Here is a 12605-nt window from a genome sequence, read left to right on the forward strand (position 1 = left end):
AGAAGCAAAGGAACAGACTCCCATTACCTGGCTTTATAAAAAGGTCAGAGTAAATTTGGGTGGACTTGTCTCTATACAAGCAGTAGAATTTATCATATCCCTTATCAATTGAAAATATTTTAATCAGATAAAAAGCTCATTTAGCCAAAAACACAGAGTATACCAAGCTTGTAACCAAGGGGAACAGAATATATTGACAGTGGCAGGCTGGCATAAGGCTAGCCAATAACAAGTTTCAATATCTGAAACAGTGTGGTATTTCTGGATCCTAGCAGCAATATTTCAGCGTCCTCCAAAAAAAAAAAAAAAAAAAACCAAACAAATTTTAATAAAACAAAGCCATAAGACAAAAAAAAAGCCTCAATTGAAAAGATCAAATTCTTAAAAACAAAAATAATTGTGTTTAAAATATATATGTTACTGCCAAAACCCGAACCGCAGGAAGAACTGATAATGGCCGGCCATTATCACCAATGGCTGGTACCAAACAGCCAAAACCCGAAATGTTGATGCGAAAGAAGTTCCTTTCAGGCAATGGCCAGCTATTCTCATTAATTTCCAAGCTCCGGTGGCAAAAGATCATTTCTGAAGATTGTCTGTGTCTTTGCGTATATGCAGTACACTCGTGGCGATCAGTGAACGCGTCGTGAATGGAAACGAAACTGTAGGCGAGCTTCTGCGTGTTGCTCACTCAACACCTCCTCCATTCAAACGAACCGTCCCACTCCTCAGTCAGTTTGGCTTCTAAAACTGGAAAGCAAAAGTAATGGGAAGTAACTTAGCTAGCGGAGCTTAGCCATCCCGGATAATGGCCTGCTAAACAGAGCTTCTGCCGCTGCCACGTCTGTATTTCGGGTTTTGGCCACTCGGTGCCAGCCATTATCAGTTCAGCCCACAATTCAGGTTTTTGGCACGCTCCAGAGTCAACATCACTGGAGTAATCCATTTAAGAATGAAAACAAATTCTGTCTAGCTTACCTCAGTTAGTTCTTCTATAGTAGCTCCTCCTGACTTTTTAGCAACTTTCTCTTCTATTGTAGGTGGGGGTGCAGGCTTTAGGTTTGGTGGTAAAGGAACACCAGCCTTAGCACACATGGCAGCTGCATTAGCTTTGGCTATTTCAAGTAACTGAGCCTTATCTGCAAGAGGAAAAATACAAAAAGCAGTTTTCCTGAAAGGCTATACATTTTATATTATCTAATGTTTTACATGCTAAAAAAATTAAAGGCATCAATTTTCTGCCCAAACTTACAGCTGTGATGAAATCATTCTTTGGCTCAAAGATTTAAAGAAATAAAGAAAATGCCCCATATTTAAAAGTGAATTAAGTCCGTATTTAGCTTCCCACTCAAACACTATACAAAATAGCTAAACTACACAACTACAATAATCACCCTGCTATACATGCTAACTCCCACACCTGCCAAAGCCTACTTTGTTTTCCAAAACTATGGTGCCCCTTAAATTACTCTCCTTCTAAATCTCTTAATAACATTCTAAATCACTCTTTGAGCCCAATTTCAAAACTGCCACCATTTCAAAGTAACAAGTCTTAAGTCAGAATTTAACATTCCTCTCCATTGTGCTCCCGAAGTACCTAATCTGTACCAGTATTTACAGCAATCATCACATTCTGCTCTTAGGCAGTTTCACTACTTGGTAAAACAGACATACATGCATTTTATCTGTGTCTCTTGTACTAGCTGGTAATCTTTATGTTTTTTAATAAAAAAAGCACTCAAAAACCATCTGTTAAACTGAATCATTCTCCCCTAAGGTTCTGTCTAGGACTTTTTCTTTAGACTAGTCTGACCTGGAAATGTCCAATCTACTGGGATAATGACAAATTATCCATTAACAGTAGTCATACATTATCCATCAAATTTTAGTCACCTCTGCTCACTTAAAAAAGCAGGAGATATTAGAACACTTCATTTTGTAAAAGACAGACTGAAATCATTAACTCCCCACATGCAAAATTCCCTACTCACTTACATTACCCATTATACCAATTAGAATTATCCTCACAAACATTTAACAGTTCTATATGCCATTTTAAGACATGTAACTATTTAAAAAAGAAATGTCTGATTTCAGGCTTATTTGCAAGAACCTATGTTGGAATAATTACAGTAACAACACCTAATTGAACTTCTACTTGCCATTTTTAGTTATGGTATATAGTTCAAGCAGAAAGAAAACATTAAAGTATGGAAATACTTTGGTTCTAATATACTCCAAAGCTAATCTTTTAAAGCTAATTATAAAAATACTTACTCCCACATTTTCTAAACAGAAGCTAATTACAAAAACTTAAAGATAGAAATATTTATCCTCAAAAACCAATAATCCCCAATATGTCATTAAACTCACAGAAAAAAATTCAGATTCAAATCATTCTTTAATACCATTAAATATTTAAATGACTCACTCAAATCTGTGAGACGTTTAGGTGATCTGCCTCTTTCTGAAGACCTGGATCGTTTGCGACGGATTGGAGACCTGCTAAACCTTCTTCTCAAGGGTGTTCGTGATCGCCGTAATCTGACTGGTGATATACTGAAGCTTCGTCTTCTTACCACAGATCTTGATCTTCTCCGACGGCTCGGGGTCCGGCTCCGTCGACTCGGGTCCGGCTCCGTCTGCTAGGGGTGCGGCTCCGTCGGCTTGGGGTGCGGCTCCTTCGGCTTGGGGTGCGGCTCCTTCGGCTTGGGGTGCGGCTCCGTCGGCTAGGGGAAATGCTAAAGCTCCTTCTCCCCCCGGATCTGGATCTTCTCCTACGACTCGGAGTATGACTCCGGCTCCGACGACTTGGGGTGCGACTTCGAGCTCTACCTGTTTTCCGGTTATCCCTGGAGCTTGATCTTTTTCTTTTTCTTTCCCTGGACTTGGATCTGTGCTTTGGAGATCTTTTGCGCTTCTCTTTTGATACAGATCGCCTTCCCCTGGACTTTGATCTTGACCTGCTGCTCCTCCTCCTGCGTCTTGACCGTGACCGCGAACGTGTTTGAGAGCGATGAGACTTGGACTTAGATGATCTCTTCCTTGCCCTAGAACGAGATTCACTGGTGCGTTTTCGAGATTTGTGTTCAGAAGACTTGGAACGTTTACTTCTCGACCTTAATGAAGAGTCTCTTTTCTTCTCTTTCTCGCCTTTGTCACGGTTCTTATTTTTCTTGCTTTTTTCATGTGTGTCCTTAACCTTTACAAAAATTTCATAATCATCTTTTTCCTCTGAAGACGACTCTGAAGCTCTTTCTGGTATACTAATTACAACTGGACTGGCAGCAGATTTATCCCGTTCCACCTCACTCGGAAGTAAAGGTCCTTCAATACCAGCTCTAAGGTTTGTAAGACGTTCCATGTCTTTAGGAAGTAATGGTCTCACTAAATCAGCTTCATTAATATCATCAATGCTGGCAGGAAATCCTGAATCAGACAATATCTCTTTAGTAGTGAGAGATACTTCTTTATCTTCTCCACTACTTTCCTTAGGACTGATAGCAGCTGCTAACATCTGGTCACTCTCCTGTACAGGTAATGATCCTTCTGCATCCTTGTTGATAAAATTATTAGATAAATCAGGATGAATGTCTTTAGCAGGCAAAGGTCCCTCTATGTCAGCTTCACTGCCACCACTGGGACTGGTGGAAATTACCATGTCATGTTCAGTATCTTGAGTAGTTAAAGATACTTCACCATCATATTTACTAACTGAACTGAGAGCAGATGCTGTGCCAAATTCAAGATCCTTACCAGTTCCCACTGCTTCAGATTCAAGGACAACGGGACCAACAGAAGACAGAGTTCCTCCTAGCTCAGTTTCACTAACACTAGGACAGGTATCCAATACTGTGCATTGTTTAGTCTCACTGGTAGGCAAAACTGCCTCTTCACCAATTTCACCAATAGCACCAGTGCTGGCAGCAGACACTGTGCTACATTCCATCTCTTGAGCAATTAAGTGATTATTTATGTTAAGGTCTGTACTTATACAATTTTCAGTTTCATTAGAGCCACTCTTCAGGAGTCCTTCAGCACGTGGCTCTTCCTCTGAATGCATGGCTATCTCCTGCAGGCCAATCTCTGAAGCAATACTTTGATCACCAGATAGTAAATTCATTCCTTTTGTAACACTAGATTCTAATATTACTGCTGTAGACTCTACAACTGTCTCAGCTGGTATTACTTGAGTTTGCTCTGAGACAGTGACAGGAGGCTCTGAAATTGTCACAGTGGACTCTTGGACACAACTAGATGGTTCTGAAACAATCACATTAGGTTGAAGGATGGACACCACTGGTTCCAGAATAGGCACAGTAGGCTCCAGGGTAGAGACAACTGGCATAGCAACAGTAACATGCTCTGGCTCAGACAAGGCCAGGGGCTCTGGTACAGCCTCAGCTGGTGGGTCCAGGACAGCCACAGCTGGAGGGTCCTGGACAGCTGCAGCTGGAGGGTCTAGGACAGCCTCAGCCTGTGGCTCTGGGACAGCCACGGTTGATGTCTCTGAAACAATCCCAGCTGGGTGCTCTGGAACAGCCATGGCTGGCAGATCTACAGTGCTCTGTGATGGCTCTGCAATAGGTACTGCTGGCTCCAGCAGAGACATAGATACCTCTGAGGCAGTGTGTCCTGAAGCCCTCATGGAATCATAAGTTTCTGCTGTCTCTGACATAACAGAAGGCTCTGATGTTAACACAGTTGGTTCAGCTGATGTTGTGGGAGTTTCAGACACCATGTAAGTCACTGGTCTCTCTGCAACCATTTCATGCTCTTCTGCTCCAGCAGCAGACTCTACAGGTGTTGACATAACTGAAGACTCTGGCTCTAGCTGTGGTTCTGGAACAGTCACGTCAGCCTCTGATGCTAACACTGAAGGCTCCGATGCTGACACTGAATAATTAGCAGTCACTGCCAAAGGCTCCGCAATCTCACTTTGACTCACAGGAGGTTCAGGCAGCGATACAGACTCTTCAGGAGGTAATGCTGGCACCTCAGCAGACCATGTATTTTCAGCTGTTAATGCTGACTGCTCAGCGGCTAACACTGGACCCTCTGGTGGTTCCTCAGGAGGCAATGGTGGTGTCATTGGTGGCTCTTCAGGTGGCAATGGTGGCATTGTTGGAGGCTCTTCAGGAGGCAAAGGTGGCACCATATATGCCTCCGTGTATGTATCAGTATAAGAATCGGTGTAAGAATCAGCTGCCATAGACATCATTGAACGATCAGCAGTATAAGATGACATCATAGATCGGTCAGCTGCAGAGTACGATGACATCATAGACCGGTCAGCAGCAGAGTACGATGACATCATAGACCGGTCAGCACCCATGGACATCATAGATCGGTCAGCCATTGGGGACATCATGGAGCGCTCGTAGGCTGACATCATAGAGCGTTCATAAGCTGACATCATAGAGCGCTCAGCCATAGGGGACATCATAGAGCGCTCATAGGCTGACATCATAGAGCGCTCGTAGGCGGACATCATAGAACGCTCAGCCATAGGGGACATCATAGACCGCTCATAAGACATCATAGAGCGTTCATAAGATGACATCATGGAACGTTCTGCAGCATAGGACATCATCATAGAACGTCTAGATGCTAACATCAGGGGTCTAGGTGCTAACCTATATGGCCTGGGAGCTATTCTATAGGACCTGGGTGCTATCCTATAGGGTCTAGGTGACATCCTATAGGGATCAGGAGTTAGTCTGTAGGGATCATGGCCTAATCTATAGGGGTCCTGCCCTAACCTGTAGGCATCATGACCTAGCCTGTAAGGGTCATGACCTAACCTATACGGATCCTGAGCTAACCTGTAAGGATCCTGAGCTAACCTGTAGGGATCAGGAGATTTTGAACCCAACATAGCAGAATCTTGGGTACTAGATGCTAACATCTGGGCATCCATGGTACCAGACGCTAACATCTGAGCATCCATGGAGCCAGAAGCTAACATCTGAGAGTCCATAGTGCCAGATGCTAACATCTGGGAGTCCATAGAGCTAGTGGCTAACATCTGGGAGTCCATGGTGCTGGTTGCTAACATCTGGGAGTCCATGGAGCTGGTTGCTAACATCTGGGAGTCCATGGAGCTGGTTGCTAACATCTGGGAGTCCATGGAGCTGGTTGCTAACATCTGGGAGTCCATGGAGCTGGTTGCTAACATCTGGGAGTCCATGGAGCTGGTTGCTAGCATCTGAGAGTCCATGGAGCTGGTTGCTAACATCTGAGAGTCCATGGAGCTGGTTGCTAACATCTGGGAGTCCATGGAGCTGGTTGCTAACATCTGGGAGTCCATGGTGCTAGAGGCTAACATCTGGGAGTCCATAGTGTTGGATGCTAGCATTTGAGAGTCCATGGTGTTGGACGCTAGCATTTGGGAGTCCATGGTGTTGGATGCTAACATATGGGTCTCCATGGTGTTAGAAGCTAACATATGGGATTCTTGGGCCATCAAGGGATCCACTCCTACTGTTACAGAAGTCTCCCCCACTAATGTAGTAGGCAGCTCCTGTGCTACCGTATTATAGGATTCCAGCGCTGTCGTCGAGGGCACCTCCAGGGACTGCGACACGGTCATCGTTGACAGCTCCGTTGTCACCACAGACTGAACAGAGATCTCCAGCGCCACAGTTGCCACAGGCTGCCCAGGCAACTCTGGCGCCCCAGGTTGCCCTGGCAACTCCAGCACCCCTGTTGCCAAAGGCTGCCCCAGAAGCTCCAGTGCTCCAGCTGCCCCAGACTGCCCCGAGAACTCCAGTGCCCCAGCTGCCATGAGCTGCCCAGGCAACTCCAGTGCCCCAGTTGCCACAGGTTGCCCCGACAACTCCAGCGCCCTAGTTGCCGAAGGCAGCCCTGGCAACTCTGGCACCCCAGTCACCGAAGGCTGCCCTGACAACTCCAGCGCTGTCGTTGCCACCGGCTGTCCCGGCAACTCCAGCACCATTGCCGCCTCAGGCTGCCCCAGCAACCCTGTTGCCGTTGTCACCTCAGGCTGCCCAGGATGTTCCACCGCTGTCATCCCCACAGGCTGCTCCAATTCTGTCGTCGTCACAGGTTGTTCGGTCAACTCCATTGCTACTGTTACCACAGGCTGCCCTGGCAACTCTACTGCTGTTGTCACTGCAGGCAGCCCTGGCAACTCCTGTGCCATCACAGGTGGCTCTGGTACCTCCTGTGGTGGCTCCAACCCCATGGATGGTGCTGGAAGCCCTGACAATTCCTGTGACAACTGTGGCACTGATGTCACAGAGGGCCCCGCCAACTCGGGCACTGCTGTCGCAGGGGGCCCTAGCAACTCAGGCACTGGGGTAGAAAGGGGCCCTGGCAACTCTGGCGCCGGGGTAGCAGAGGGCCCAGGTAACTCCAGCACTGGAGTCACAGGGGGCCCCTGCAACTCCGGCATGGAGGTCGCAGGTGGCCCCGGCAACTCCATCACTGAGGCCACCGACGACTCCTGCAGCTCCAACGCTGTGGTCTTGGGCAGCTCCAGCATCTCCTGCGGTCGTGTCATGGATGAATCTGCAATCTCTGACGGTCCTTCTACAGGCTGCTCTGGCAATCTTAGCACTTCAATTGCTGACGACTCTGGAAAATCCATTGCTGTTGACGTGCTTGGCTCAGGGTGCACCTCAGTAGGTGTCTCTGATGACACAAGAGTTTCTGATAGCTCTAGCACTTTTGCTACTGGAGGCTCTAGCAACATGATCTTTGATGGCTCTGGAGGTGTGCTCTCCAAAGATTTCTGCACAGATTTCATCTGACACTCCACTGACACTGTTACCACTGGCTCAGATGACTTTAGCACTACTGTTGTTGTAGGCACTGGTGCTGTTGCAAAGGAATCCAGAATCTTTGTTGTGGATGGTTCCAGCATTACTGCCACAGACTGCTCTGACGGCATTGAGACTACTGACGTAGATGCAACTGACAGTTCTGTATGTTTTGTAGCTGGCGTCAAAGTTTCTAAGATGTGTGGCTCTGAGACCTCCATCGAGACTACAGGAGGTTCAAGCACAACTGCAGGAGATTCACTGGTATCATACAGGCCAAATGCTCTTACAGAATGCTCCAGTGCCATCTCTGAAGGTTCAGAATCAAACTTCAAAAAGGAATCCGACTCTATGTTCCCATCATGATGTGATTTCGGCTTTGACTCGGATTCTTCTGACTGTCTTTTATACTTTTTCTCCTTTTCTTTCTTCTTTTTCTTCTTTTTATTTTTGTGCTTTTTATGCTTCTTCGACTTTTTGGTAGGAATTTCATCAGTAGGATCTGTTTGGACAGACACACATCTACTTTTTCTGGATGCCTCCTTCAAGTCTAAAATTAAAGAAAATTAATTATGTCAAATATTCCCCAAGATAGATTTAGATAAATCATATAAACAATACCTTACATTCCATGTTAAAGATACCATAAGACATTTCCTGTTAAATAATTTTCCATAAACCAGCTATATGAAGACTGGCACCTTTGCAACACTTCTACAACTAAAGCCAGGGTTAAAAATAAGTTCTTAATTTATTATAAAAGTTCTTAGAATTACATTAAAATGTATTTTTCCTAAGTTCATCTAAAACAATTATTTTCTCCAGCTCTCAATATACAACTTTTAAACTACACTTACATATAAACATCTTTCATATTATTAACTATCAGAATTCCTAAAAATACATATACTGAATAATTTTTGTGACTATTTCATAACTCCTATTTACTCATTCAAGAAGCAATGTGGCACTGGCTTTAGAACTGACTGTCTGCTTTTGCATACTGAATCAATGCACCACTCAATTGCTGACACTGTCTTTCAGAGGCAGAGGACAAACTGAGTTAAAACATGCAAAGTACACTGAATAACGCGTGGCATCAAGTAAACTCTCAGCAAATGCTGCTGCTGCTGCTGCTAAATCGCTTCAGTCGTGTCCGACTCTGTGCGACCCCACAGACAGCAGCCCACCAGGCTCCCCCGTCCCTGGGATTCTCCAGGCAAGAACACTGGAGTGGGTTGCCATTTCCTTCTCCAATGCATGAAAGTGAAAAGTGAAAGTGAAGTCGCTCAGTGCTAGGGAACGCTTTTATAAAGATGGCAAAGGTCTGAGCAACAAACACAAAACATGGAACCTAAATCACTCATGCTGTATTCTAAGAAAAGTAACACCTCTTCCCTTCTCTTCTAAAGTTACTAAGAAGTTAATTTACAACCCTTAAGAGGTTAAGAACATTTCTGCATATCTAAACCAAAATATGGTGTACACTTTATTACTAGATGAGATTTATTCTAATGCCAGTATAAAATCTGATAAACCTTAGTGATCTCAGAAAAAGATCAGAAATCCAGGTCATCAAGATTATGGAAAAAGTGAATTAACACAAGACAAGATCTGTTTCAAAACAAAACTAATCATTTTCTACTAATTGTTTATATTATGTACCAAATCTACATTATACTTCAACAAAAGTTGCTCAAGTCATGAATCTAAGCATGGCCAGTCTATACTATTTTTTTTAAGCCATACTCCGTATTAAAAAAAAAAAAATCCATAAAATGTTGATGGTTGATGATAAGACATTTCTAAGCACCAATTATTTAATCAGTTCCCCACATGCTCAATATCCAGCAATGCTTCCTCCCCATTTATTATACCTTTAAAAGTAGATGCAAAAACAAAGTAATCTCTAACCTTGAGTTTTAAATTAAAGTTTCCAGGGTTTTAAAATCATTACAATTTGGTCCAGACTCCTGTACCTTCCAAAACTTGACACTTACACAATTTTTCAATGAAAATCCATATTCAAAATCCTGGCACTGAGGCACTACAAATCTAATACAGTTACATTCCACCAGTAAAGCAAACAACTGCAATTGTATTTTCAAAAAATGGACATAAACAAAGTCTTCAGTAAATCAGTTAAATTAAAAATTCAACTTACTGACACTTCAGATCTAATGAACATCTTAAATACCGTGCAATCAGAAATACTATTATTTAACTATTAACTATTTTTAAAAATTTAGCTTTCAAGACAGGTAATTATCTTCAACTTACCTGGCTTATATCGTAATTCTGTATCTAAGACCCCAGAAAGTACTTCCTCTATCTTCTGAACTATGTCTTCATTTGGTAGGTTCCTGGCAGAGGCAGCTGCATCACCTGCCTGGTTTCCTTCAATAGGTGTGTTTGTTTCACCATTGAGCTGTCCTTCACTCCTTCCACTTGACAAGAAAAGTTATCAAAATTCGTTAATAATTCTATCATGACATATAAATATTTGTAACAATTTATTTTAAAAAAACCTCATATTATTCATACATTTCACCATTTTGTATTTAATTTTGGATGATATTCCCCTTTTCCCCATCAACAGTGCTTCCTTAACACTACTTAACAGTTGGCACATTTTTATTTTCATACAATTTCTTAAAGTTTTCAGAAGTGTTAAAGTTAAAAAAAATCTTTAAAACAGGTTTCCAACCTCTTTTAAAAAAAAACAAAAAACTAAATACTCCCCAACCAGCATATTTCTCTCAGGGGAAAAAAATTACTAAGATCACAATAACAAAACCAAAGAAGAAAAACACATTATCTAACATTATGGTAAATGCTATAGTGACAATAAAGCTACACCTCTGGATGGATCACAATCACCATCAGCAATATGAAGTAACAAAAATTTAGCCACAGACATTTAGTCAAAAGTATAACTGGTAGCTTCAGATCAGGTTGAAACTCTTCAGTTACTGAAATGCCATAATATTGAAAAGAAAAACTACATTTATATAGTTTTCACCCAGTTACCAAAAATCATGTAAACCAACTCATTTATAGTAAGAGTAAATGAATGAATCACTTAACATATTTTCAATTCATAGGAACAGAAGAATCTTGACAGAAGATACATTTTAATATATCATTTATTTTTATCATTTGCCACTTGTATTATTTTGTACAAATTTACAAAATTGTTTAGAAAACTATTTTCACAACAGCATGTGTGACTTACTGTAACTTAAGCTTTAACTAACAAAAAAATTCAGTAGCTTTTCATGATATTAAAGAATATTTGGTTTTCTAATACAATGAATCATACAATAAATATTAACATTTATTAATTATTAATTAGGGTCACATGGTTCTACATTTCTAAACTCATTTATCCCCACAAACTCTGAAATCAGCACTACTGTTCTGATTTTTCAATGAGGAAAATGAGGCCCAAAGAAAACAAAACAACAAAAAAACCTAGCTGAAGGTTACACATCTATTAAGCAGTAAAGCTGGCATTCAAAACCAGAGCTCTTACTCCTAACCATCTATATATAAAAACTTCACTCAAACCAATATACATAAAAAAATAAATGACACACACAGAAAAACTACAGCTCACTAAAATAGCAAATAATCTTGACACTGATACTGTATAAAGTTACTTGAAAAGAAGCTTTTTACTCCTCTAGTAATAAACTGCTTTATCTAATTTTCTTTTTAGACTTTCTTCCTGGACTTTCTTTACATTTTTCCTAAGCACTTACCCTGTGCTTATCTTACTAAAAAATCTACGGATTTAAAAATCAGAAAAGTAGGTATAAAAAACAAAACAAAACCAGACAGTCTATAAGAAAGTAATCATCTTAAAGCTATCCGGATGTTCATTCAACTACTGAAAAAGGGTGGAAATTTCAAGGCACCTAAATATCAATACAATCTTACAATAAACAGAATTCTGTGGAGCCCGGAAAAATGTTCCAAAGCCTACTGAAACCATGATAAAAGTTCACAATATACAGGTGAAAAAAAAAACCAAACAAACACAAAACAAGATGATCACATTTCACAAAACACGTGCATCTGTATGGACAAGAAAAAAAAATTAAAGAACATAAAGATCAATAACCATGTGTTTTAAAATTCGTTTCTCTATTTTTTCTAAACTTTCTACGACAATAAAACTTCTAATACAAAACCTAATTTTTGAAAAGTACAGAAACAAGACATTACAATTACCAAACACAACTACTTATTGCATGCAACTATTAAAAAGTTTCCAGGAAAATTCTATTCCCTTAGCTCAGGTCGTTTCTCACCATCCTAAAAATAACAAAATTTCAAAAAGCAACTATATCAATGAACAGATATATTTCCCACTTAAAAAACAAGGTATACGCAAAGAATTCCAGCAAATCTCTATCACTGCCCCACAACCTCACGTTAATTGGAGCGTTAAGTTTACAACTGAGTTTCCGGCTAATTTTCAAATTCACCTCACGCCTGATTCTAGCTCTCAACTTTTAAAACACAACTAACAATGCATTTAACTGGGAACAAATGTTTACGTTACACAAAATAAAAATACAAAAAGACAACCACTAAATAACATGACCCACGCGATTTTCCTTCCTGAGTAAGCAACTATTTCTTTGCAAGTCTCTTCCCATTCAAATTGTGTGGAACCAAGGGTAAACTAGTAGCGATGACAAAAACAGCATGTTGGTCAAATATGTCAATTGGGGCAGAGGGAGCAAGAATATTTAGACCAGTACACGAACTCCACTTTCCACTTGCTAAATTTAGTAATTACTAGTAATTCAA

The 12605-nt window shown here is 41.3% G+C and overlaps 1 protein-coding gene across 1 annotated transcript in view; it reads right to left on the minus strand.

Annotated features, from left to right (window-relative positions):
• The window catches only part of SON (SON DNA and RNA binding protein), a 30995-nt gene that overhangs the window by 17613 nt on the left and 777 nt on the right, over positions 1–12605 (minus strand). The window contains 4 exon segments of the mRNA XM_070366089.1: positions 979–1139; positions 2432–2632; positions 2635–8334; positions 10065–10231. Coding sequence (XP_070222190.1) covers positions 979–1139; positions 2432–2632; positions 2635–8334; positions 10065–10231 — 6229 coding nt within the window.

The sequence above is a fragment of the Bos mutus genome, chromosome 1 (assembly GCF_027580195.1).
Source record: "Bos mutus isolate GX-2022 chromosome 1, NWIPB_WYAK_1.1, whole genome shotgun sequence".
Classification (NCBI taxonomy): domain Eukaryota; kingdom Metazoa; phylum Chordata; class Mammalia; order Artiodactyla; family Bovidae; genus Bos; species Bos mutus.